Source organism: Hydra vulgaris, chromosome 12 (genome assembly GCF_038396675.1).
Source record: "Hydra vulgaris chromosome 12, alternate assembly HydraT2T_AEP".
In the NCBI taxonomy this organism is placed as follows: domain Eukaryota; kingdom Metazoa; phylum Cnidaria; class Hydrozoa; order Anthoathecata; family Hydridae; genus Hydra; species Hydra vulgaris.
The window spans coordinates 37,683,104-37,708,544 of record NC_088931.1 but is presented as its reverse complement, the minus strand read 5'-3'; the positions used below and the strand labels follow the sequence as shown (position 1 = coordinate 37,708,544).

At 27.0% G+C, this 25,441-nt stretch overlaps 1 protein-coding gene across 2 annotated transcripts in view; it reads left to right on the top strand.

Annotated features, from left to right (window-relative positions):
• The window catches only part of LOC101235874 (S1 RNA-binding domain-containing protein 1), an 85,161-nt gene that overhangs the window by 34,982 nt on the left and 24,738 nt on the right, over positions 1 to 25,441 (top strand). The window contains exons 3-12 of one of the 2 annotated variants that reach the window (XM_065813145.1): positions 2,845 to 2,983; positions 3,169 to 3,268; positions 5,749 to 5,872; positions 6,930 to 7,053; positions 10,165 to 10,246; positions 10,472 to 10,629; positions 10,999 to 11,086; positions 11,507 to 11,608; positions 17,303 to 17,394; positions 18,572 to 18,654. In XM_065813145.1, coding sequence (XP_065669217.1) covers positions 2,845 to 2,983; positions 3,169 to 3,268; positions 5,749 to 5,872; positions 6,930 to 7,053; positions 10,165 to 10,246; positions 10,472 to 10,629; positions 10,999 to 11,086; positions 11,507 to 11,608; positions 17,303 to 17,394; positions 18,572 to 18,654 — 1,092 coding nt within the window. The remainder of the gene's footprint in view (positions 1 to 2,844; positions 2,984 to 3,168; positions 3,269 to 5,748; positions 5,873 to 6,929; positions 7,054 to 10,164; positions 10,247 to 10,471; positions 10,630 to 10,998; positions 11,087 to 11,506; positions 11,609 to 17,302; positions 17,395 to 18,571; positions 18,655 to 25,441) is intronic. The other variant, XM_065813146.1, reaches the window with a different exon arrangement.

Here is a 25,441-nt window from a genome sequence, read left to right as displayed (position 1 = left end):
TTCTGTGAGAGGTAGCAAACTAGCAAATTTTTACTTTGTGTTTGCTTTCAAGCCATGGAATTGAATCTACTAAATAAATGAGAATTGTTATAAGATATATCAAGGAGCAATATATCGCTGTAATGTAATGCATTGAGAATCAAGTTAATGTTTTTGATATAAACAAATATTTCTTTTTTAAATATTTTATATGTGTAACTTAAATTTATTGTTAACTTTCTTTTTTGCATTTTTTTTTTACTTTATTACTTCTTAAAACAATGGTATCTTTTTCTGGGTGTCTGAAGGTATATATCGTCTTGTTAAAAAAAACTTGTGACGCATACCTTTGTTTCATTATTAAGAGCATTAGGTGCATGATTTAGGTGCATACCTAGAAAATCTTTATTAAGCTGAACTGTTTTTTTATAAGGATAAGTTTGGAGAAAAACGCATTGATTTTTTAACAGCTTTACCAAGTGTATAAGACGATTTGTAAACAGGAGAGATGTTAAATAATAATATTTTAGATGAAGTTTTTTTTTTTTTCTTTATTTGCCCTTTAACTGTGTTAAATTTAACCTTTAAATTTGTAAGCAGGAGAGATTTTAGTAAATAATGTTTTAGATGAAGAAATTCTACTCTTTTTTGTTCTTACCTTGTCCTTTAAATGTGCTAATTTAATGAGTCTTTTCCCTTTATAAAATATACACCAAATTTTTGAATTTGTCTTTCTCTATATTTTCTCTGGTGTTCAACATGTGTCAGAGGCATTTTCTTTACTTTTAATAAAGAGACAAACAATTTTTTTGTAAAAGTGTATTTTCTATAAGAATTATTTTAGCAATAAACATTCAGCAATGATGCAACATAATTTAAGAAAAACTAAATAACACAGGTGTTAGTAAATTATCTTTGTATTTCTAAGTACACCTACAAGTTTAATAAAAAAATACAACCTTAGTTATATTAAAGGTTAAACTTACCCAAAAATAAAAAACAATAAAAATACTCAAATGTGTAAAACTAACTTGTTTTTAGTGTAACATTTTAATAAAAATTAGTTTTTAAACTTTTAATTTTAAAAAATGTCAGACCGTGTTGTCGCAACATGATATTAAGTTAAGCCTTATATAACATGATATAAAAAAAGCCTGTTTTTTTTTTTTTTTTTTTTTTTTCATGTTAAAGACTTTTATAGTTGGTACTGCACCAACCAATAATTTCAGAATATTGATAAAAACAATTGTGATACGTACCACCCTGTATTGATTTAAAAACTTACCTGATATTAGTTTGATAATCTGAAAAGAAAAAGCCTGCATAATTTTGTTTATTTTATAATTCAAACTTGTAATGTCAGGCTTGCTTTTACATTAAGTGAAATAGCTGTGGTTTATCTTTGTTCTCATAGCAAATTGTTGATCAGGAAGTTGTGAATTATTTGCCTTGCAATATATTTGATTGACTTCAATTATGCACAATTGATATAAGCATGTGAAGTCTTGAACTTTTTTGCTAGATCTCTCTGCGGTTTAGATTTCTTGCTATTGAACTGTGAATCAACTTTACCTTTGTCAATTTATGGAAAGTTTTCTTTTTTTTCCACTTAAGAGTTTTCTTTCAAAGCTTTGAGTTGTCTTATTTATTATAACTATGACCCAAAATTTAGGCACTTTTATATGTTCAACGATCATGCAATATAAAGTTGATTGGTTTTTGCAAAAAAGTTTCACTACTTTTTTATGAACCTCTAGTGGACCTGTTCTAACTCTAGCTTAAGGTTGCATCTCTTTTATATAAATACCAACATAGTTGCTGCTCAAGCAAGGTATCATAACTTATTCAATTGTTCAAAATTTAATCTCAGTTGATTGGTCATTTAATTCATACAATTTACAGTTTTAAAAGTCTTCTGCCATTTTCTTACACTTTGACTCTCTTCTTTACTTTGTGTCCCAAATTAAATAGAAGTTGCTTGCAGCTTTGTTAGAAATAATTTTGTTCAAAAAAATTTTTATTTGATTTAATGTAATGGTAACTAGGTCTTTAAAACAACTTATTATCTGCAGGATTCAAATTGTAGAGAGAAGGGGCAGGGGAAGTTGTGTGTGTGTGTGTGTTTGTGTGTGCGTGTGTGTGTGTTATAAGATACCACAATAACCAAAAAATATTTATTAATGTTTTTGGTGGAAAGGTATTGTTCCTGAGATTGTTGTATACTACTTTATTGCTATAATCAGGCCTCGGCAGGAATAATTAAGCGCGAGAGCAGAGAAAAACTCTCCTAAAACCAACATAGCGAGCCATGCTCCTCTAAACTGTTTTTATGAGAGCTTTTGGTTTTTGCACAAGCTATCTGTTTATTTATATAAAAATTGCTCATTAAATACAAAATTTGGTTTTATACTTGTTACTAGCTTATGTTAGTAACGTTTATGTTACAATAATATACACATAACAATCATCATTTATTGCGCCGTGAAAAAATTCTGCAGACGTAAAAATTTTTTGACATAGCAAAAACTGTTCCTGTTTAGTATCCAATGAATTAAATTTTTTTGACTTAGCGTTTTTCATTTTAGTTACAATGATAATTAAACATTTGAGAGAAAAAATATATATTTTGAAAGAGCTATAAATTGCTCCCGTAAACTGTTTTAGGGGAGTGTAGGCTAGAGGGAGAGCTAAAGCTCTCACATCCCGCCTAGGCCTGTATAGTTGTTGTATATATTATATTTATTGTTATATTTGTTGAGTAAGAATGTATCATAATTTTGAATTAATTTTTTTTTTTTTTTTGCTTAGTTTTATTTTTGCTTTAAAAATTTTTAACATATTTTTTTATCAAATTTAACCTTTTAGTATGCACCCTTTAAAAAAAAACGAAAAGGTACTCTAGCTGAAAGAGCACAGAGTTTGGGTTTAAATGCTGCTGCAATAGAAATTTTTAGAAATCCTGAAAAAACAATCTGTTTTCAGAACTATCTAGATTATTCAAATGGTATTTAATTTCTTTGTTTTTAGTTGATGTTGTTATTTTTTTGTTGTTGCATTCATTAACATTATAGTAGACTTGTTGTACACTTTAATGTTGTTGTGAACATATTGTATTAATTTATTTAATGGTTTTATTTCTTCTTTAAGATTTAAACAACTTTTAAATCATTGTTTATTTTTTCTCCTAAGAGTTAACATTAGAAACACAAGTAAAGACTGGAATTATGCACATTCTTGCTCACCAGATCTCAGTAAATATTATAGTAAAGGCAATACTAGACAGAGAAATGTAATTTATTTTTATTTTTATTTATGTTCAACCCAAAAGAATTGAGAGGAGGGGGGGGGGTGTTTTGCTCACAATTATTTATACCTTTTTCACTATGCTATATTTTTTAATATACATATCTATAATGATTTTTCTTTTCTTTTTATTTACTTTTAGTAGAAGTCCAAAATCTTAAAACAATCAGTGTGTTTCAAATTAATGAATGAATTTAAAATTTTATAAACATGGGGTTATTTGTCATTTGTATAATGCTCATTTATTGTTGTTATAGAATATCTGAAGGTTTCTCCAATAAAGCTGGGATTATAGTTACCCAAAAAAGCTTATAGAAAACATTAGATTTAATTATGTGGATCTTTTATTGTTTTTAGTTGTTATTTATTTATTGGTTGTAACAGCTAATAGGTTAAGGTTGATGTTATTATGCCACCACCTTAATTGTACTTTTGTAGTATCTCTTTTTTACAACCCAAATAGATTAACTTTACCATATAAAAATAATGAATCAATAGTTTTCCTATGCATTGAAACTGGATTTTGGCTATAATAACCCCTAGTTGATGGATTCCTTGAGTTTTTTTTTTTTTTTTTTTGGGGGGGGGGGGGGGGCCATAGCACAGATGAAAGAGCATTACTTTTTGCATGTTAAATCTATGCTTTTTTAACCATTTATGAGAAAGTCTTATTCTTTTGTGAATTCAAATTAACTTCCATGAATTTAAAATACAGCATTATTTGTCATAATTTTATAAATTCTTTTATAAACTCAAATTAAGCTTAGCCTAGTTAAGCCTAGTCTAGTGTAATTTTTTCTTCAAGTATAGTTGTATAATTTTTTCTTCAAATCCTAAATTGTACTAACACTACCATTTTGACTACTAAATATAAGCATGAAAGTCTTTTTAAAACTTTAAATTCTGAAATATTGAGCAGGCTATTTTTGCTTATTGTAATGGTAACATTAAACTCAACGCTGTATGTGTAAAATATAGAGTTGCTAAACCAACATTGAAAGTACATATGATAATCAAAATATAAGTGCAAATGAATCAAATAAACAATTAGGTAAGTGCAGTAACATGCCTTCTGATGCTGAGAAAGAGTTAATTGAAAACATCAATTGAAATGGAATTGAAACTGGAATCCTGTATATTTGGAATAAATAAATGGATTTTAGAAGATTAGTATTTGAAATTGCAGAAAAAAATCTCATCAGTTCAACAAAGATGTTGGTATGGCTGGAAAGAAATGGTATTATCAGTTCAAGAAATGCTATCCCAGCTATAGTTTGAGATACCTGAACTAACTTCTATGTCAAGAGCCACCGGTTTCTGTAAGTAATAGGTTTTATTTTTTTTCAATAAGTGTTAGCTCTAAGTGAACACCAGATAGTAGGTATAACATGTGGTGAAAGGAGTGTTATTACCACTGCTATGTGTTGTATGAATGTTGTTGGATCTTTTATACTTCCTACGATATTTTTTTAATTTTCTTGATGACAACATATTCTTAATTGATTCAGGATTGCTGTTAAATCTTTTCTTAATTCAATGTCTTCTTCATCAACATCAGGTAGCAATAACTTAGCATCTGCTTTAATAACATGGGAACAATTTTTCATTGATATAACATAATTAGCAAGGGATGACAACAATGAGCAGCATAAATCTAAAGTTATTTTTGGATCTTGTTTATTACTACATTCATTCTATTTAATATTATGTTCTAAAACATAAATCTGCTGTACTTTTATTTCAAAAAAGAAAAAAATCGAGTTTGATTTCCCTTGATTCTTTCTCTTAAATGTTTTGTAAGAATCCTATCATAAATAATTTATCTCAAATTGGAAAACATTATTCAGCAACAACAATGCTAATCACTGCTATTAGTTGGATGGATACCAACCCAGTTGATCCAATAAATACCATAAAAGCTTTCCAAGTTATTCCCCTCAGTTTCCTAATATTTGTGCTAAACTTAAAATTTGTGGAGTGAAAATAATTTATCTTAATTTTACTAAAAATAAAAAAAGTTCTTTTTATTAACCAAAACTTTATGTGAAAAAAGAATCAAAGTAACATTCTTGTTAGTTATTAGTGTTACATGTAATCAATTTTATTAGACATAAATCTTCAATAAATAAACTTCGTCCAAAACACTTGTTTGCCCATATCAACACAATTTTTTAATCAAGTATGTTATATGGAGACTCTACTAGACTGATTATAAATGATAGAACTGGTATTGCTTACATTATAAACAATATCTATTGGTCTTTTCTGATAAGAAAATTGCTTTAAGAAACATTATTCTACATTTGTTTCTTATATGCTCTTTGATTATGAATCTATTCTTTAGGATTATAAGTTTTAATCCCAACAAATCAATGAACAAAAAATAAGCAAGTTTATGGTTTAATATAGAATGTTTATGAATAAAAAATATTTATGATTTATGAACATAAAATATTTATGATTTAGAGGGTATTCTAGAATTTCCATTACCACAAAGGCATCAACAAAAGGTATAGAAAATGACAAAAAAAGACTATATGAAAACTACTACAAGTTCAGCAGCTTACTCTCACAGATTTATTCTCATCAAGTAAAGTGTTACTTGTATATATATATTTATATATATGTTTGACAAAGCATTATTGTGACCTTTTATAATACTTTCCATTTTTTTATCCAACTGTAGCTAACTTTAATTGTATTTTGCTTAAATATTTTATGTAATTTATTAGAGGGCAGAAAGTTTTAGTCCACTAATTAAAAAACAATTTTCTAATGTTAGTGCCAGCATTTTTGCTATGTGGGTGGTGTTGAACCAACCATGTTTCAACTAGGGGTTGAACCAAATTATGTTTCTAGTTCTATTTGGCTTTTTTGCATTTTTTTATTCTGTCTGGTCTGTAATCAATTTTCTATTGACTCTGCAATTGATACAGTAAGTTTTCTATTGAGCCTGTAATATAGTCAGTAGTCTGTACCCACTGTTTATATATATATATATATATATATATATATATATATATATATATATATATATATATATATATATATAAACATAACTGTTTAGATATATATATATATCTAAACATAACTGTTTAGATATATATATATATATATCTAAACAGGGCTTGGCAGGAGTAATGCGTGCATAAGCGGTGAATTGCTTGTCTAAAATGAACATGCCAGGCAATGCAAGCGATAAGCATTTTTAGGCTTTTTGATATTTAGATAAAAAAGCTCATGGATACAATAAAACTAATTACGGTTTAGTAATAGTTTTTTTAGTTCTACACTGCTCTCTACAATACACCACTACTGCAATAAATAATTAAAACTTGAATGAATGTGTTTGATACTGTTTAACTTGTTTTTGTGTTAAGTATTTCAAATTTAAACAAACAAATTTTAATAACTGTTTGTTAATAAAAATTTAATTCAAGTTTTAAATAATTTTTTTTAAATGATTGTGTATTTCATTAATGATCAAGTAGTATTTTAGATACTAAGTTAAAAATGCAACTACAAAAACATTTTGTATCATTAGAAAAGAGGAGTAATGTAGTTTATATTAATTCTTGTCAGTGGACTTTAGAAACAGCTCCTCTTAATATATTTATATGATTTTTAAAAGAAACATATTTTAAAAGGTTTTGGCAATTAATCGTGCAGAGCATCAAAAAGTGCTTTCTGTGAAGCTTGATATCAAAGAAGATAGTAGACGCGCTGTAATTAATCAATTAATTCAACTACATATTCCAAATAAGTGCTCAGGTATTAAATAATTTTATTATTATAAATATTATTATTATTTGATCACATTTTTTTCATAAAACATGTATCGCTTACAATCAATTTTTTTTATATACTCACATGCTTTTTAACTCACACTGGTTATTAATATAAAATGTGTTTTATATAAAATGTGTTTTATATTTTCACTTATGTAAATCGTTGTTAAAATTGAAAAGTAATAAAACATTCCTTAAATTCAAGATTTCTAAGAATTTTTATCTATTTGTCTGGTGTTGATGTAAAAATTACATTGTTTCTTTCAATTTTTCTAAGGTTGATGTAAAAATTACATTGTTTCTTTCTAAGGATTTTGAACACTTTTACAATTTTTTGTTGAATTTTTGTTGAAAGATGAGAGGGTTTAAAGAACATTAGAAAAAAAAATAATCCACTTTATTAAAGTGTCCCTTTGAATTTAGAGAAAGGATTATGTAATTTTTTGAAATGGTTACAAGCACCCCCAAACAGTTCTGTAACACTTTCTGTATCTTCCAATGAGGTACAGTAAAAAAAAGCTTTGAAAAGTTTTTAAATAGCTTTCTTGTTATTTATTTATAAAAAAGTAATTAAAGTTATTAAAAGTTATAATTTTTTTTTTTTTTTTAATTTTGGCATATAAATTTTCTAAATGATCACAGACAAGCAGTGAGTACTTTATGAAACAATGAAGTTTACATAGATTAAAAGAATTTGTTTTCAGAATTAGTTCTAGCAGAAAAAAATAGTCAAGACTAAACTCATAAATAAAATTAATTAAGAGTGTCTACATTGGTCTCATCATAAAGTACTGTGAGAACATAGTTAAGAGAGATATTTTTAAAAGAAATATATTCTTGCATTATTAAATTTGTTATTATTTACAAAATAAAATAAACAGAAACATTTTTAAGTGATATCCACTAGTATTGTAAAATAAATAAATTTTTTAATTAGATTACTTTTTATTTTGTCTACTCTCATTATTAGTTAAACTGAGTGTGTTATAAGATTTTTTTTTTCTGTTTTAAAAAGTTAATAAATCTATAGTTTTTGAAAATTAATGATTTGATTGATTTTGAACTTTCAATTTTCGGTAAGAAAATTTTTTTAACTTTATTTTTCATTTTTTCAAATTAATTATTTTATTTTAGTATTCTTATAAGATTCGTTATTTAAAATGGCAAAAAGAGGGCAGATAAATTTAGAAAAACATATAGAAATTTGGACCCTTCCTAATTTAGACTTTTCTAATCGAGAAATCAGTCGGCGCCTCAGGATTTTAAGAGAGTTGTGTCTTTACGAAATCGTAGACGCACAGCGCCAGATTTAGCAGCTAATTTTAATGAACATCATACCACAAAAATAAGTACAATGATGGTAAAAAGGCGACTTCTTGAAGTAGGGCTTAAAGGTTGTGTGGCTGTTAAAAAACCACGTCTTACAACCGTCCACAAACAAAAAAGATTAGTCTGGGCCAAAAGAACACAAGAATTGGACGGTAGAAGAGTGGAATAGAGTACTTTTGTCAGACAAATCAAAGTTTGAGACTTTTGGGAATAAATGCCTGTCATTTGTTTGTCGTCCGGTAGGAGAAAGAATGCTGGGACAATGTACTATGCAAACAATTAAGCATGGAGGTGGGAATATAATGGTTTGGGTTGTTTTGGTGGTGGTCAAGTGAGATCAATTGCCAAAATTGACGGAAAAATAACAAAAGAAGTCTATTTAAAGATTTTGAAAGAACATGTTTTAGTCTGTGGACCCGAATTAATTAGCGAACAATTTGTGTTCCAACAAGATAACGATCCTAAACACACTGCTAAAGTGGTTAAGCAATATTTAAATGAAAAACAAGAGGAAGGATTGTTGAAGGTCATGACTTAGCCACCGCAGAGTCCTGATTGTAACCCAATTGAGTTATTGTGGGATCATTTAGATCGAGAAGTCCGAAAAACTTCACCAAGGGGTAAAAATGATCTTTGGGAGGCAATCCGAATCATATGGAAAAATATTGATGAGGAATATTTTAAAAAATTGATTGATCACATGCAATGTATCTGCCAAGCGATAGTCAAAGCTAAAGGTGGCCACTTTTTTATTAAAGTCACAAATCAAAATTATTCTGACACATTTCTGGCAAAAACGAAAATTTAATTGACCAGAATGTTTTTAAAAACATTCTGAATGCTTTTAGTAATATAAACAATGTTTTTATTTATTTATTTTTTTTACTTTAAATCATGCGCGGAGTGTTGCTACATCGACTATCTTATAGCTTGACTCGCAACGGAGTGCTGCTATATCGACTGACAAATAGTCTGACTCACAATGGAGTGCTGCTACATTGACTATCTTATAGCCTGACTTGCAAGGGAGTGGTGCTACATCGACAGAGGATTTTCTGTTGGGGCAGGCAGTCTATCAAGTAATAAAAAAAAAATTTTGGTCTTGCATGTTAATTTTTTTTTTGTGTCAACAAAATACGGAAAAACTTTCTGACAATCAGTTAGGAGTTATAAACACATGTATATATATATATATATATATATATATATATATATATATATATATATATATATATATATATATATATATATATATATATATATATAAATATATATATATATATATATATATATATATGTTTATATATGTGTGTATATATGTCTATAGTAAAGGTGTTAAATATACCATTTGTGGTAAAAAACAGCTCCTTGCTACTTTATGGTATATCAACAAAATTAAGGGTAGATAATAATAAAGCGCATTAATTTAATCGAGGAAATTAATTAAGTTTTTTTTAAAAACCACATAAATGCAAATTAAAAGACTAGAATGTTTATAAAAACATTCTGTTTCTGAATGTTTTTATTCTATTTGGTAGCTATTTGGGACATTTATTTGGGTATTTTGAGGCTTGAGCAAAAGGTAAATGTCAATATTCTGTGAAATTTTTTTGTAATTGTATTTTTTTTTAATATTTGCCCCAAATTTTGCTTCTTTTGCATTCACGTTATAAAATTTTTATATAGCTGCATAAAATAAGACAAGACATTAATTAAACATATTTATACACATTTTATTTTAATGACTAATGTGTGGAACTTTTAGATAGCTATCGACATTTTATGATTGAAGTTGTAAACGATGCATTTGCTAGATTGATTGAAAAATCATTTCTTATTCGCATCAGGTAGGTTTAGTTTTAGGTTTATGAAACTATAAGTTACTTATATAACATTTCATTTTAATATTTGTTTGTAAAAAAATTTTTTTGAAGTTACAAATCTTTGTAACTAAAATTTGTATTTATACAAACAGATCTTGATGTCATATCAAAATATTATGATATTATCAATGTTTTTTTTTAATTAAAACAAATGGTTGTAATAGCAGTTGTTACATTTTTAATTTTAAGGAAAAAATTAAACAAATTAGCAGAAAAAGAAGCATTGGATGTGTTTATTAAAAACCTTAAACATCTTTATCTCGCTGCACCAGTTAAAAATAGAGTTATCCTCAGTATTGATCCTGGTTTTAAAAATGGCTGTAAAATTGCACTTCTTGATAAAAATGGTTATTTTGTTTTTGTTTTATTTTTTTTTACTATTATTTAAAGTGCAGGGTGTTCGCCAGGAATATTTTTTACCGCGTTTTTGTTATATTGCAAATATTTATTGTTATTGCTCTACAAAATATTAGGAAGTATTATTGATATTGTCCTTTTACTTTTTTTTTAAATAAAAAAAGGTCATAGAATTTTGGCAATTATAAACCCATTAAGAATTCCGTGGTATACACGGTACTGAGCTGGCTAACACCCTGAAGTACAACTTTACTTAACTAAAAATATCAAAATAAATAAAAATAAAAAAAACCCGAGCATGTATAGATAATTATCAATGATGATAATGGTTTATAGAAAAATAAATTCTCTTTTTTTAGGTTTTGTTCTTGAAACTTGTGTTATTTTTCCATTCAAAAATAAACTGGATTCTTTTCGAATACTAGCAGGTTTAATAAAAAAATACCAGTAAGCATTCCTAAAGTAAATTTTCTAATAAGAAAAAGTATTTATATTATTTGAAAATTTAATTATTGCATTAACATTAAAAAATTATTTTGGACATATATTTTGAATATTTTTTATAAAGTATATTTTAGACATCCCCAAACCCTTCATGATTTTTTTATGATCAGCAGTCAGATTACTCCACACATTTTTCACAATTTATTTTTTGTTTCAAGTATACAGATTATAAATGTCAAATATTACAGTATGACAATTTGATTGACAGTTTTACTATCATAGTTTCTAAGCAAATAAAAAACATCTTTTGCTACCCACCCAACCCATTACCATTTCACCCACCTAAATGTTAAGTCAGAATTTTTATAATGGAAAGTTTATGAAATATTTTTTCTCTTTATTTATAAAATTTTTGAATTGTAGAGTTGAAATTGTGGCTTTGGGCAATGGGACAGCTTGTCGGGAAACAGAGCAATTTATTAGCCAGCTGATCAAAGAAGAAAAATTAGACAACTTGCGATACTGGTATTTTAAGATTGATTTGTTAAAGTTTTCAAACTTATCAAATGTGTATGAGTATTTCAACATTCATGCTTTTTAACTCACTAAAGTTGACAGCTTACAATAAATGTGAATATTCAATGAGTTAAAATTGTAAAAAATATACAAGTTTTAATAAAGTAAAAAAAAATTTAGAAACTATTAAAAGTTGTAAACAGAATGCCAGGTTAAACAATAGGTTTAATATAATTGTTGCTAGGTAATATTGTTGGCAATATTGCTTAAATAATCATGATTTTCTGCATTTTTTATTTTTCCTGTTCACTTATTATTACTAGACTTTTTATCACCACCCAATACTAGGTTAAGGATATTCAAAATACTAGGTGAATGAAACTTATTTTTTTTAAAAAGAAGCTATTTGCATTCAATTTCATCTCAATGTTATCAAATTGATTTTTTTTTTGTCTATAGTTCCACTAATACCCTCCTTCAAAACACACTTTTATCTGTTTTTTTTTATTTGCTTTAGAATAAATTCAAGTTGATTTTAAAGTAATTAAAGAAAATTAAAGTGTGTTTGGAGTAAAGGATAAATAAGATATAGAAAAGTCTTTTAACCCTAGAGTGAAACCAATGAGCAAATCAAGATGCAACTTTTTAAGAGATGTCATAGACATAAAATGTAAACATTTAGTGGAAGCAGTTAAGTGGTATTGAATAAACTTAGTTGGCAAAGTAGTTGGTTTAGTAATTAGAGATTTTAGAACAAGTAACTAACAACTTTATGGTGTCATTGGAACTGGAATAGAGAAGGTGTATTGTTCAATTTTTACTAATTCTTATATTGATGAATGGCAACCCTCTCACCGAGTCTTCTTTACACCTTTTTGGACGTAAAGAAGAGAACTCATTATCGTTTACTACTGACTTTTCATGGAAACTAAATATACAATCATTATCGTGTTTGCCGTTTTCTTACTCCTGATTCAATACTATACCTCTGCAAATCTCATTTGTTCCTGTATGGAATACTATTGTCATGTTTGGGCTGTTTCTTCTAATGATTCTCTTTCTCTTCTAGACAAATTCCAAAAATGAATTGTAAACGTAATTTGACCCACTCTATATGTTAAGCTTGAGCCTTTCTCCCATCGTCATAAAGTTGCATCTCTTTCTTTTTTTTATTTTACCATCTTTTTTATTTTCTACATATTTCTATATATATTTTATCATGGTTGCATTATCTCTTGTTCTATCAACTAAAACTCATTTTTGCTTGATTTAACTGTCATTCAGCAAAGTCTCATTTGTTTACTGTATCTGTCCCTGCATGCTCAAAAGACTTATTTGTTTATGTTTTCCTTACTCATACATTCTACAACTTTTCAAGTTTTCTGTCAACCATTTCCTTGCTCTATAACTCTATTCTTTTTGTTCTAGTAACTGCCAACTTAATACAAATAAAGTACAGAATAACATCTGCTTTTTATAATTATTGCGTTTAGAAAACTTTACTTATATTGTTTATATTTCTTCTATTGTAGTTTCAATCATTTATTTAGATGACTCCAAATCGGAGTTGACAAGAACAATGTTAAATGTTTTAGAAGTATAGAAGTAAGCCTGTAGAAACTTCTGTGAATTTCATATCAGTAATCTATCACTAAAGGCTCAGCATTTTAAAGAAAAAAAGCAAATCTTTTTAGAAGCATTGGGATGCAAAATATCAAAAGTACATAACCAAAAACAGACAGGTAACTGTATCTATATATAGTGCCTTTAAATGTACAAAAGAAATGGCATGTAATCATCCTAATGATTTTCATTGATGCAAATCAATTAAAAGCAGGTGTATGATAGGGGGATCTTGATACCTTTAGAGTCATGATGAAACCTTTACAGTCATGATGAAACCCCTAGTTTGACCTGACAGAACTGGCGTTACCCAGCTTCTTGGTCAAATTAATCATAAAGTCATTCTGTTTACAGAAATATTAAAATTTGCATTTTATTCTCTGTTTATGAAGGGAGGATAAAGTGCGAAGGTTTTATGAATATACTAGCAGATTTACGGCCAGAGTTGGCATCAAAACAAACAATCATAAAGTTATGTTAAAAAAAATGGCATTTCAAGTGGAGGACTCAGTATTGAGTGGATGTAGGAAGATAAGTTTTTTGCAAGCTGAATTGTGTATTAATGAAAATACAAAAAAAACAACAGTTTATATTGTTGCAATTGATAAGTTACTTTAAAATCATACATCTAAACAATCTTAATGATTGGTCAGCTGAAATTTTATTTTTCCAATCTTAATGATTAGTCTGTGGAATTTTTTTTTTCCCATAACATAATTAGTTTTAACATTTTTAATTTGTTGAAACATTTTTTAAATTGATTAAACATATGAATTTTGCTCTTAATAAAATCAGGAAAAAGTTTTTTTTTATTAATCTAATTTTCATTATTTTTATTTTCTTATTCATAAATATTTTACATACAAAAAAATGTTCAATTTTACTCTAAATAACAGTTTTTACTTTGCTAAAAAACACATAGTTTTAAAGATTGTGAAGTTATGAATTAAACTGCATAAACTGCAGTTATTAATTCAAATGTTTAGCTTATAGTTTAAGACTTTTATAATTAAATGTGTTAGTAAACTGATAGTAGAACACTTGGCTCTCAATCAAGAAGTTTGAGATTCAAATGCACCCTCTTCTCTGGAAGTGCTGTGACTCAACTTATTTCAGAGTTGAGATAGAGAGTTGCAAATAAAAGAAATAAAAATTTTTGATGATTATCCTCTTCAACTATAATGGCCCCCCTAGGGCCTTGAAGAGATACAGTTGTATTAAAAAAAAAATGTCAGATTTTTTTGTAGTTCATAAAGAAACAAATTTTATTAATTTTACAATTTTAAAACTTCTTGAAAAAAAACATCAAAATACTTTTATTAAAAGTCAACTGAAGTGTTGACCTTAAATAAAAGATATTTAAAGTTACTGTCAATTTAATTTTTAAATAAAAGATTTTTAAAGTTACTGTTAATTTAATTAATTTGCTGTTGGTAGGATTTTACTTGCTTTTAAAAACCTTTTTTTTTGTAATCGTAGTTAAATAATCAGCCATCATCTTTAAAACTACTGTAAAATCATAAAAATAATAGCTATTTATTTTTATTTCTATAATATATCTATTTCTATAGCTTATACATTAAATTTTTATATAATATTGTTTTAAAAACAACCATAAGTTGATATTTCTTTTTTCTTGAATTGAATTTTATAAATGTTCTAAAATTTTATAAACTGTTTAAATTTTATAAAATACGGATATTAAAAGTTGTTACATTTTTCATTAAATAACTTTAAGCTAATTTCTCTGACCCAGCCAGAAAACCAGAACTTTGTAGAACGTTATTGAACTGTCCAAAAGTAGTCATAATAAAACAAAAGCACAGGTGACTCTAACCAACGTGTTATTGGGGAATAAAGGAATTACTTAATTCTGTAAAAGAGAAGTAATAAGTAAAGTAAGCAAGAACAATGTGAAGCGGGAGTTGCTGATAGAGCCTCAGAAAGTGCTTATGCGACCATTGCATGTAAATTTAAATGTTTCAAGATGATCAATATATCTTGATGAAAAGGCTCATTCTCAGTATTTTCATCAAAATATATTGGTCTGCATTTTGGAGTTACTTAGTGAAAGTGATATGCAGTACACTCACAAATCTAGAAAATATACTTATTTCAAATGTTTTTTGAATAATCCCTTAGTGTCTATTTAAAACCCATTGTTGTTTCTTATCAGACTGAATGAAATTATGAAATTTTTCTTGTTCTTTCTCAATAAAATGAGCTTTCTTTCTATGAAAAGAGTGCTCAATGTTCTTAAAGAACAGAACAATAATAAATTAGTAAAAAAAACATTTATCTAACTTAAGCTTCTACTGTCAGTTTCTCCAATAAAAAATTTTATAGAACAAAATTTTCACATTGAATTTTTTTTAATCTGTATTTTTCTGTAAACAGGAAATTATATTAAATACAGTATTTTTCTGTAAACAGGAAATTGTATTAAATACAGTATTTTTCTGTAAACAGGAAATTATATTAAATACAGTATTTTTTTAAAATGAGTTATAAAAAGAATTCTTTAGAAAATGGATATTTTTTCTTTTAAATCCTAAATAACTGTATATATATGTGTATATATATATATATATATATATATATATATATATATATATATATATATATATATATATATATATATATATATATATATATATATATATATATGGGCAATTTCACCTTCAACTTATGTTACAGGTGCAGCAACTTTATCAAATATTTGCCTATTTAAACTGTAAATTAAACTTTTAGCTATTTTGTACAAAAGCTGTTAGTCTAAAGAATAAAGAAAGCTAAAAAGTTTTGAGTCTGGCCAAAAGAGGGCAAACTTATAACTGAAAATGCCACTTAACATACGTTACATGAAAAACAAGGTTAAAAAATTGCTTCAACTTTTAGGTCAGATTTTTATGAATCAGTAAAGCGGTTTGTATTAGAAACTTTCACAAGATGTTAAGAATACTATAATAATTTTAAAAGTATATCAAAATTTATCAGAGGTGACCAGCTAAGGAAAATAAACTAGTTTTTCTGAAACTATATATTTATCTTATGTTACATCACTTACATTATCAAGCAATTATTATCGTGGATTTTTATATCTATTATTAAGAGTTAGAGTTATGTAACAAAAGAATTGAAAAAGTGTTGAACTCATTAAAAATAATTAGCAAAAGAAGTTTTAAAAAACTGGTAGAACTCTTCCTGAGTGATTTTTCATAACATTTATAAAAGTTATCAAATCGAAAGTAGTTTTTCCGCAAGACCAAGAGCAACTTTAGAAAATTATTTTAGTATTACAACTTTATTAATACTTATTTGAGTCATTTAAATAAGAAAATCTTTGGTTTGTTGAAGTTTTTACTTACACTTCTTACATTTATGCTGATAGGTTGAATTTTTGAAATCTGCAAAGTATTTACATTTAAATCTTTTAACATAAAATTCAGTTAGAACCTTGTCAAACCAATGCGACGAAATAAGAATTAATGATGTAATTCATTTTGTTAACAAAAAAGCGCCAGAACTTTAGTAAATGCATGTAGTTTTAACTTACGTTACACAAATTTAAAATACAAATGTGCCTAACTAAGCATCAATATTCAAAACTTTAAATGCAAAAACATAGCATTTAATATTCTTTTGCATATATTATTAAAAAACTTAAGTTTTTTAACTAAATTTTAGAGAAAACAAAAATTTTATAAAGTATAAAATCTGACTAAAAACAATTTGAACATGTTAGCTCCATTTTCAAGCTAATTTAATTCCAATTATTAAAAAAATATTAATAAATTAATTTTAGTACTAAAGGTATATTTTAAATAAACTTTCGTGTGTCAACATCAATATTCATTTGCTAAAAATGGATGAAATTTTTTTAGTTAAGTTGACAGAAAAAGTAATAATAAAAGGTATTTCTTGTATTTTATAAATAAAACATAAATTTTTGATTACTTTAAAAATCGATAAAAATAAGCCTACTTTTAAATCACATTGTTGCATAATTTATAACCAATAACTCTGTAGGAACCATTTTTTGCATTGACAATTATTATTTTTGTGTGTTTTAACTTTTAGTATTGTTTGTGAAAGTGGTGCTTCAGTGTACAGTGTCACAGAAGAAGCTAAACTGGAGTTTGGAAACATGGATCCTAATTTAATAAGTGCTGGTTTGTATATTTTAATAAAATATGTGCATATATATATATATATATATATATATATATTTATATATATATTTATATATATATATATATATATATATCTATATATATATTTATATATATATATATATATATATATATATATATATATATATATATATATATATATATATATATATATATATATATATTTCGACAGCGCCAACCGTATTACCAAATTCAAAATTGACTTCTTTTTTTTACGTTTTTTAGGCAAATATTGAACATTTTAAAGGAAATATCTTTACAGCGAATGCCAGTCTGGGGGTACTGCCCCCCAAATTTTTTTCCTAGAAATAGCCCCTGATATATATATATATATATATATATATATATATATATATATATATATATATATATATATATATATATATATATATATATATATATATATATATATATATATATATATATATGTGCTTGTGATGAATAAAAAATGCTTAACAAAACAGAGTTTTTAACATCATAAAATTCTTTTTATTTGTTTTTCATATTAATTGATATTTATTAACTTTTTTTGAACTATTTGAATATACTAAATTTAAAGCAAAACTAGTTTAATTTAAAAATTAATTCAAAACAATGTAGTATTGTTATTATTTAATAATTTTATTGAATATTTACTTAGATTCTTGTTTTTTAAAATATAAAGATGTTTGTTTAATTTCTCGACATTAGACACAATCATGTTTTGTCTATAACTAGACAAATATTAAAAAAATTTGTTTTATTTCTTGAATATGTATTTTTCAAGGCTGTTAGTCTTGAAAATAACAATTTGTTTTTTGTTTTTAAAAAGTCAGCTAGTTATAAACTAAAAACTTTAAATTGGAATTTTAATTGTAAGAAAAAAAATGAGCAATAGTCTTTTTACCAGCAATTTTACGTAAAATTACCTTTTATTTTTACAAAATGGTTGATATACGCATTGTTATTCAAAAATATTTGTAAAATATTATAAAATTGCTCTTCGCTTATGTAAAATGCTTTATGCCTGACAATTTATTACATAGCATGATATATATATAAACTTTTTTATAAAGTGGTCACTGAAAGTAATTAACTCATCCTAATATATTTAGTAGATAATCTTTTAGTGTTCATTATTAATAAAACAAATTAATGTTTGTTCACTATTTTTAAGTGTCAATTGGTCGTCGACTGCAAGATCCATTGTTAGAACTTGTTAAAATTGATGCTAAACATGCAGGCGTGGGAATGTATCAGGTATATATGTATGTGTATACTTATATATAAAACCTTATTTTTTGTCTATTGTTATGTTAAAGGACTAAATATATATACACATATATATACATATATATATATATATATATATATATATATATATATATATATATATACATATATATATATACATACAGTACTGTGAATAAGTTTTAGACCACTTACATTTTTTCAAAAAATTCCGGAGAATTCTCCTCTAATATTTAAGTTTGTAGTTCTAAATTATAAACTTATTAAAACACATGTATTTCACACAAAATATCGAACAATTACAAACTTTTTAATGTCAATCTTCATAAAAAACTCTCAATATTTACTATGTTCTCCTTTTGCCTCAATCCCAGCTAATATTCGCCGGGGAATAGATTCATACAAGTTAGTTATAAAATCCTGGGGTATGTTGTTCCATTCTCTTTGAAGTACTTCAAACATTCTTCAGCATTTTGGAGAGCATGTTTGACTTTCTTTCTGTCCAGGTTATCCCAAATATGCTCAATTATGTTCAAAACTTGACTCTGGGGAGGCCAGGTCATCAATTCCAGTACTCCTTCCTCTGCCATTTCATTTAAATAAATTTTTGCCACTCGGGAACAATGTTTTGGGTAATTGTCCTGCAGAATAAAATTATGACCTATTAGTCTCATTCCAGATAATACAGCATGGTGCCTTAGGATATCCACATAACGTTCCCCGGTGAGTCGCCCTCCTATTTTGATCAAATCACCTACTCCAGATGAAGATAAACAGCCCCAAACTTGTAAAGAGCCTCCTCTGTGTTTAACAGTAGGGTTTAAACACTCAGGCTGATAGGCTTCTTCAATTCTTCTTCAAGCATATTGGCGCCCTTTCGTTCCAAAAATTTCGAATTTGGACTCATCGATGTACAGAACCCGATTAAACATTTCCTAGGCCCAATCTTTGTGTTGTTTTGCATATTTAAGTCATTTTTCTTTATTGCCACACCGTAATAATGGTTTTGGAATTGCAACACACTCTCTTAATCCCGATTTAATTAGGTGCTGTCGAATAAAAGCAGAGCTGACATTTTTCCCAGTTGCTGTGTTAATGTCTTTTGCCAGCTCAGTTGATGCTTTTTTTGTATTTCTTAAAGATAGGGTTTTTAAATATTTGTTGTCATCTTTTGTTAGCTTAGGAGGTCTACCACTTTTCTTTCTATATTCAAGGGAGCCAGTTTCTCTGATTTTTGTAACAGCATTCTTCGAATATCTTGTTTTGGATGTAGTTGTTATGACACATCATTTTAATAAATAAACAAACAAATCCCTCATGTTTCCTCATCAATTTTGTTTATTTATTCAAAATAATATATTCTTTCAACTTTTCTTATATATTATTAAACTTAAGTACGCTTTAAAAAAATTATTCACAGTAAAACTTATTCACAGTACTGCATATGTATGTATATATATATATATATATATATATATATATATATATATATATATATATATATATATATATATATATATATATATATATATATATGCACAGGTAGAATTCCCTAAAAAACTACGCAAATTTTCAAAATAGAGTACATTCGTTACAGGTCAACTATTTGAACTTTTTTTTTGTGATTTGAAAATACCTATTATAGGGTTTTTCTTTCCTGGAAGCCGTTATTCTTGCTTTGCCATATTTAGTGAGAATTAGCAGAGTGAATTTTCTGATTTTTTTAAAGATGCCCTCTAAAAACTACTAGGAACATAATTGTGTTTATATGGATGAAAAATTACTGAAATTTCAAAAAAATTTTATTGTATCAGAAATCAGTGTAGTATGATATATAAGGAGGCTTGCTAACTAAGTCCAACAAAAAAAAGCATTTTAGCTAGTAAAGTCCCTTAAAAACTACACGATTTCCCCCTTAAATACTACATTACATTAGGTAAAATATGCCTCCAAAAGCTCACTTAGAATAGCCAAGAATTGAGAGAATGTTTATACTGATCTTCTTTAACTAAGAAATAGTAAAATGGTTATAACTGGTACCTTTCTGTTCATTTTGTGCTCATAATCTCTAATCAAGTATATATATTCTTTATTTTTATTGTTTAAATAAAATAATAGTATGGGAAAACCGCAATTTAATTTTAATATTTCTGCTGGTAGAAAAAAAGAAGTAGAACAAAAACAAAGCCAGAAACTCGAGCTGAAGCAACAGTTTACAGAAAGGACATAAGAGCTAAAGAAAATCAAATATCAGAGGCAGTAGATTGGTGCACAGAAAATAAAAAACAAGGACAGGCAGCATTAAAAACAGGAAAGTTTCCTTTAATTAAAGAACTTGGTACAATAGACAGAAGATTAGATGGCAAAGTTAAGAATTTAAAAAAGGAACATTTGAGAGTGTTACATCCAGATGATGAAAAGGAAATAGTTTGTTTTATCAGAAACAAAAACAGAGCCCACCAGGGACTTTCTAAGAAAGAAGTTTCTGAAATTATTTTGGATGTGCTGAAAATCAGAGATCATTTGAACAAAAATGGAAAAGGTGGAAGAACCAAGTGCAAAAACAGCCCTACAAAATGGAAGGTAAGTAAGTTTTTTCTTTAAATTATTTTATCAACATCCCAACAGGTACAAGGGTACAGTAGATATTAAATAGATGTAAAGTACTGAACCTTATTATCCAAACTATATAGACTCGGGAAATCATTTTGGAGGAGATGGCATGCTGAATATGATGATATTGTGATTAAGAGGCAAAGTTGAGTTAAAATAAACAGAGCCCTAAATTGTACTAGGGAGATGGCTATAACTCATCTAGGTACACATATTGTGTTTTTAGTTTAGTCAAAATATAAAAAGATCTATTTTCAATTTCATTCTCAAGTGTTCTACTACTTAGTTGTTATTCTTGAATAAGTTTATATGTTTTGTACGTTGATAATTTATGTAACTTGATTATATCAATAATTTTACAACTTTTTTTATCCCAGATGCCTTAGCTGATGAACTAATTGCTTGTAGTATAATGAAGAACTATAAAAAAACAAAAAATGGTGTATGGGTTGGTGATATTGCAACAGAAAGAGTTTTCAATCATGATGAAGCATCACAGTTTGTCAACTACGTTATAGATGGTACTGCCACTGGGTTAGTTTATGCTGGGAAAGGAGAGACATATAAAATAATGATTTGTGAAAACAGAGAGTGCATAACTATAAACCCATTTGTTTTATTATCAGGTCAACAAATTATCAGGTGAGCCAACTAAACAACTTTTCACAACTAAAGTTGTGGCTTTTATAGTTTTAATTTTTAAAAAGTGAAATATAATTTTATACTTTTAGGAGAGGTTGTGTCAGGTAATATTTGCTGGCAAAAGGCATAACAAGCCAGATGGCACCACAAAAAGCTGTCAGTAACATCAAATATTTGATCATCTCCACGACATAGAGTGGTTCACAACATAACTGTTGATTATTGGCTGTGTACAAGAAACTTGATAAACATCTCACTGAACAAGGTATAGAGCGACCAGTTGTGCTTCTATCAGATGGTCATTCGTCACGGTTTGACTTTAAAGTTCTAAATTTTTTGTGTGAAAAGCAAAACAATTTATTTGTGTCTCCACCTGATACTACTGGAGTCACACAGCTTCTAGACCAAGCACCAAATCAACAGCTCCATCGATATTATAATAACACAAAAGGTGAGCTCTTTTCCTCTTTCCAGACAATAAATCGAGAAAGATTCATGAATATCCTAGGAACAATGTGGAACAATTGGGCATCCGCTGCCAATATCGTAGCAGCTGCTAAGAGAGTTGGTATAAGTAAGAATGGTCTTAATGTTGATGATATGCAACAGGATAAATTTGAACAATCAGCTCTTTTTATTGGTAAAACTGATGATGTTTCTCTACAATCTTCTACTCCTGAGAAAACAAGAAGTGTGACCTCAAAAGATGGATCCTTTGCAACAACTCTGAGATCACAATCCGAAGTCGCCCAAACAAAAGGAAGGTATTGTTCAGCCGAATATTGGAAATCAATGTATAAAATGTTACAATCATTCATTGAGGAATCATATGAGAAAAGCCTCAATTTAGCAGAAGTGCCTGGTTTACTTTCAGTAAACCAGGTTAAACCCAAGGAAGTTAATCAAAAAAAAACAACAATGGTCACTAATGTGCATGGATCTATGGAGGCTCAAGATGTGCTTTCAAAAGTGGCTTCTCTCAAAGGAGAAAAACAGAAAGAAAAAATCGCAATTCAGAGGAGAAAAAGAAACATAAGCTCCAAGAAAAAGAACTGTTTTATCGTTGCAAACTGCAATGTTCTTGTGAAGAAGAATTTCTTGCAAAATATTTAAAAGAGTGTTCACAATCTCATTCCATTCTTTAATCTGTATGCACTAAAATAGCTTGTCACATTGATAACAAAAAGCTGACAATTATTCTCCCTGCATCTGCAGCGTCATCCTCTGATTCTTAAAAAAAAAACTCTATTTTGGTTCTGATTTAAATATTTTAAATCATAATGACTCAGAGATGTTTTTTTAAATGAAATGTTTGTTTATTGTATGTCTCTTTTTTAGAATATTTTATGCTATTCATATTTTTTTAGTCACTTTATGTTATTCAAAAAATAGTTATTGCTGTTATTAAAGCTGTTATTGTATTAAATCTAACTTTTCTTATCATTTTTCATATTTCCTATTATTCAAAATATACATTGTTATTGTATTAAAATCTAGATTTCCTATTTTAAAGCTAGTGACCCCTTAAAAACTACATCCATAGCACTGCAAAAAAAATATAAAATAAACATCTTTAAGAGTTTGTAAAATAGTTAATATAAACATTGGTGGATTAGAACAAGTGTAACATTATCTAGAAATAAGATAATTGCAAACTTAAATTTAAATTATTAAACAGTAGGAGTTCATAATGCATAAGTTGAACCATTTTTAAAACTAAAAATTTGATTTGCATTCTCTTTTTGAGGATTTTAAAATTGTAAAAGAGGTAAATTTTTAATGATTTGTCATTTAGGATGTTTAGAGATACTGATTCAATCATTGTTTAATAATTTCATTGACATTAGTGGAACCCAGAGCTGAAAGTTTATATGTGTAGTGTTTAAGGGGGTATATATATATATATATATATATATATATATATATATATATATATATATATATATATATATATATATATATATATATATTTATTAGGCCTACCAGATAGTTCTGTCCGTTTCATTAAAAACAATTTTCAACGCATTAGTACATGTTTATTTAGCTCATGTTCAGCTCATTATTTTTCTAGTTTAAAATATTCATACAGAAGTAGCAAATTAACTCCAATAAATTTATTTTACGTTTGTCTTGATTATAAAGTGATATTGTAAACATGGCTACTGATAAATTTCATTTACTTCACTGTATTTTATACGAATTTCAACAAGGAAAAAATGCTACAGAAAGTAGAAGTTTATTGAAAGGGTTTGATGAAATTACTGTTTCTGATAGGACATGTCAAAGATGGTTCCAAAAATTTCTAATTGATGATTTTGATCTTTCTGATCAGCCTTAACAATATTATCAAATCATTGTTTCGATTATGTTGTTAAGAACATGTTGGAAAAAAAGATTCTTTTCTGACAACATCCGAGATTGCAGAAACACTTAAATCAGCTCAGCAAACTGTTTCGGACCATATTCAAAAGATAGGATTAGTATGGAAATATTTAAGCTTGGTGCCACATATATTTAAATCAGAATAGTATGGATGATTGAGTTGTCATATGCATATCTCTACTTGGTTGGAATAAAACCAAACCATTTCTGAGCAGGATGATAACTGGGAATGAGAAATGAATTGCTTAGCCTATCCACACCTAAACCACATTTGAATAAGAGATGTTGGTTTGGGGACTCGACAAAAAATTGTAGAGCTCGGCCGGGAAATTTTATTGCATCCACTATATTCCCCAGACTTAACACCCTCCAACTATCACTTGTTTTTGTCTTTACATAATTTCTTGAATGGCAAGAAATTCAAAAATAAAGAAGATATCAAACAAGCACTGGTTCAATTTTTTGAATCAAAGAATAAAACATTTTTCAAAAATGGAATATCTTGCTGGCAAGATGTCATTGAAATTAATGGCAATTATATTTCTTAATACAATTTATAGATGATATCTAAATTTTTTTTTTTTTTTGTTCAAAGTTCTGTCCGTTTTCAGAATAAAAAAAAACACAAACTTTTGATATCATCTATAAATAAATCATGTATGTGCGTATATATATATATATATATATATATATATATATATATATATATATATATATATATATATATATATATATATATATATGTATATGTATATGTACATATATATATATATATATATATATATATATATATATATATATATATATATATATATAGGGATATGACTTTTTAATTTTTTTTCAAATAAAATGTTTCCTGTATCATAAATCGATGAACTTTTACCTAAAATCATGAAAAAAGGCCCAAATAGCTTTTTGCAACAAAAAAAGGTCACCCCAAAATAAAAATTTGATTTACCATTTTTATACATTCATTTTTGACCGATGTTTTAATCTTAAGCTTAATTCTCAGCTTAATTCTATTTATTTCATTATTTTGTTATGAATTTATAAATATAACGCCACACGTTACCATGGCAACGAAACGGCCGTGTGCCGGCAAATACTTGGAATTGTTATGTGATGACGTCATTGTGTTACCACGGTGATATAGACGACT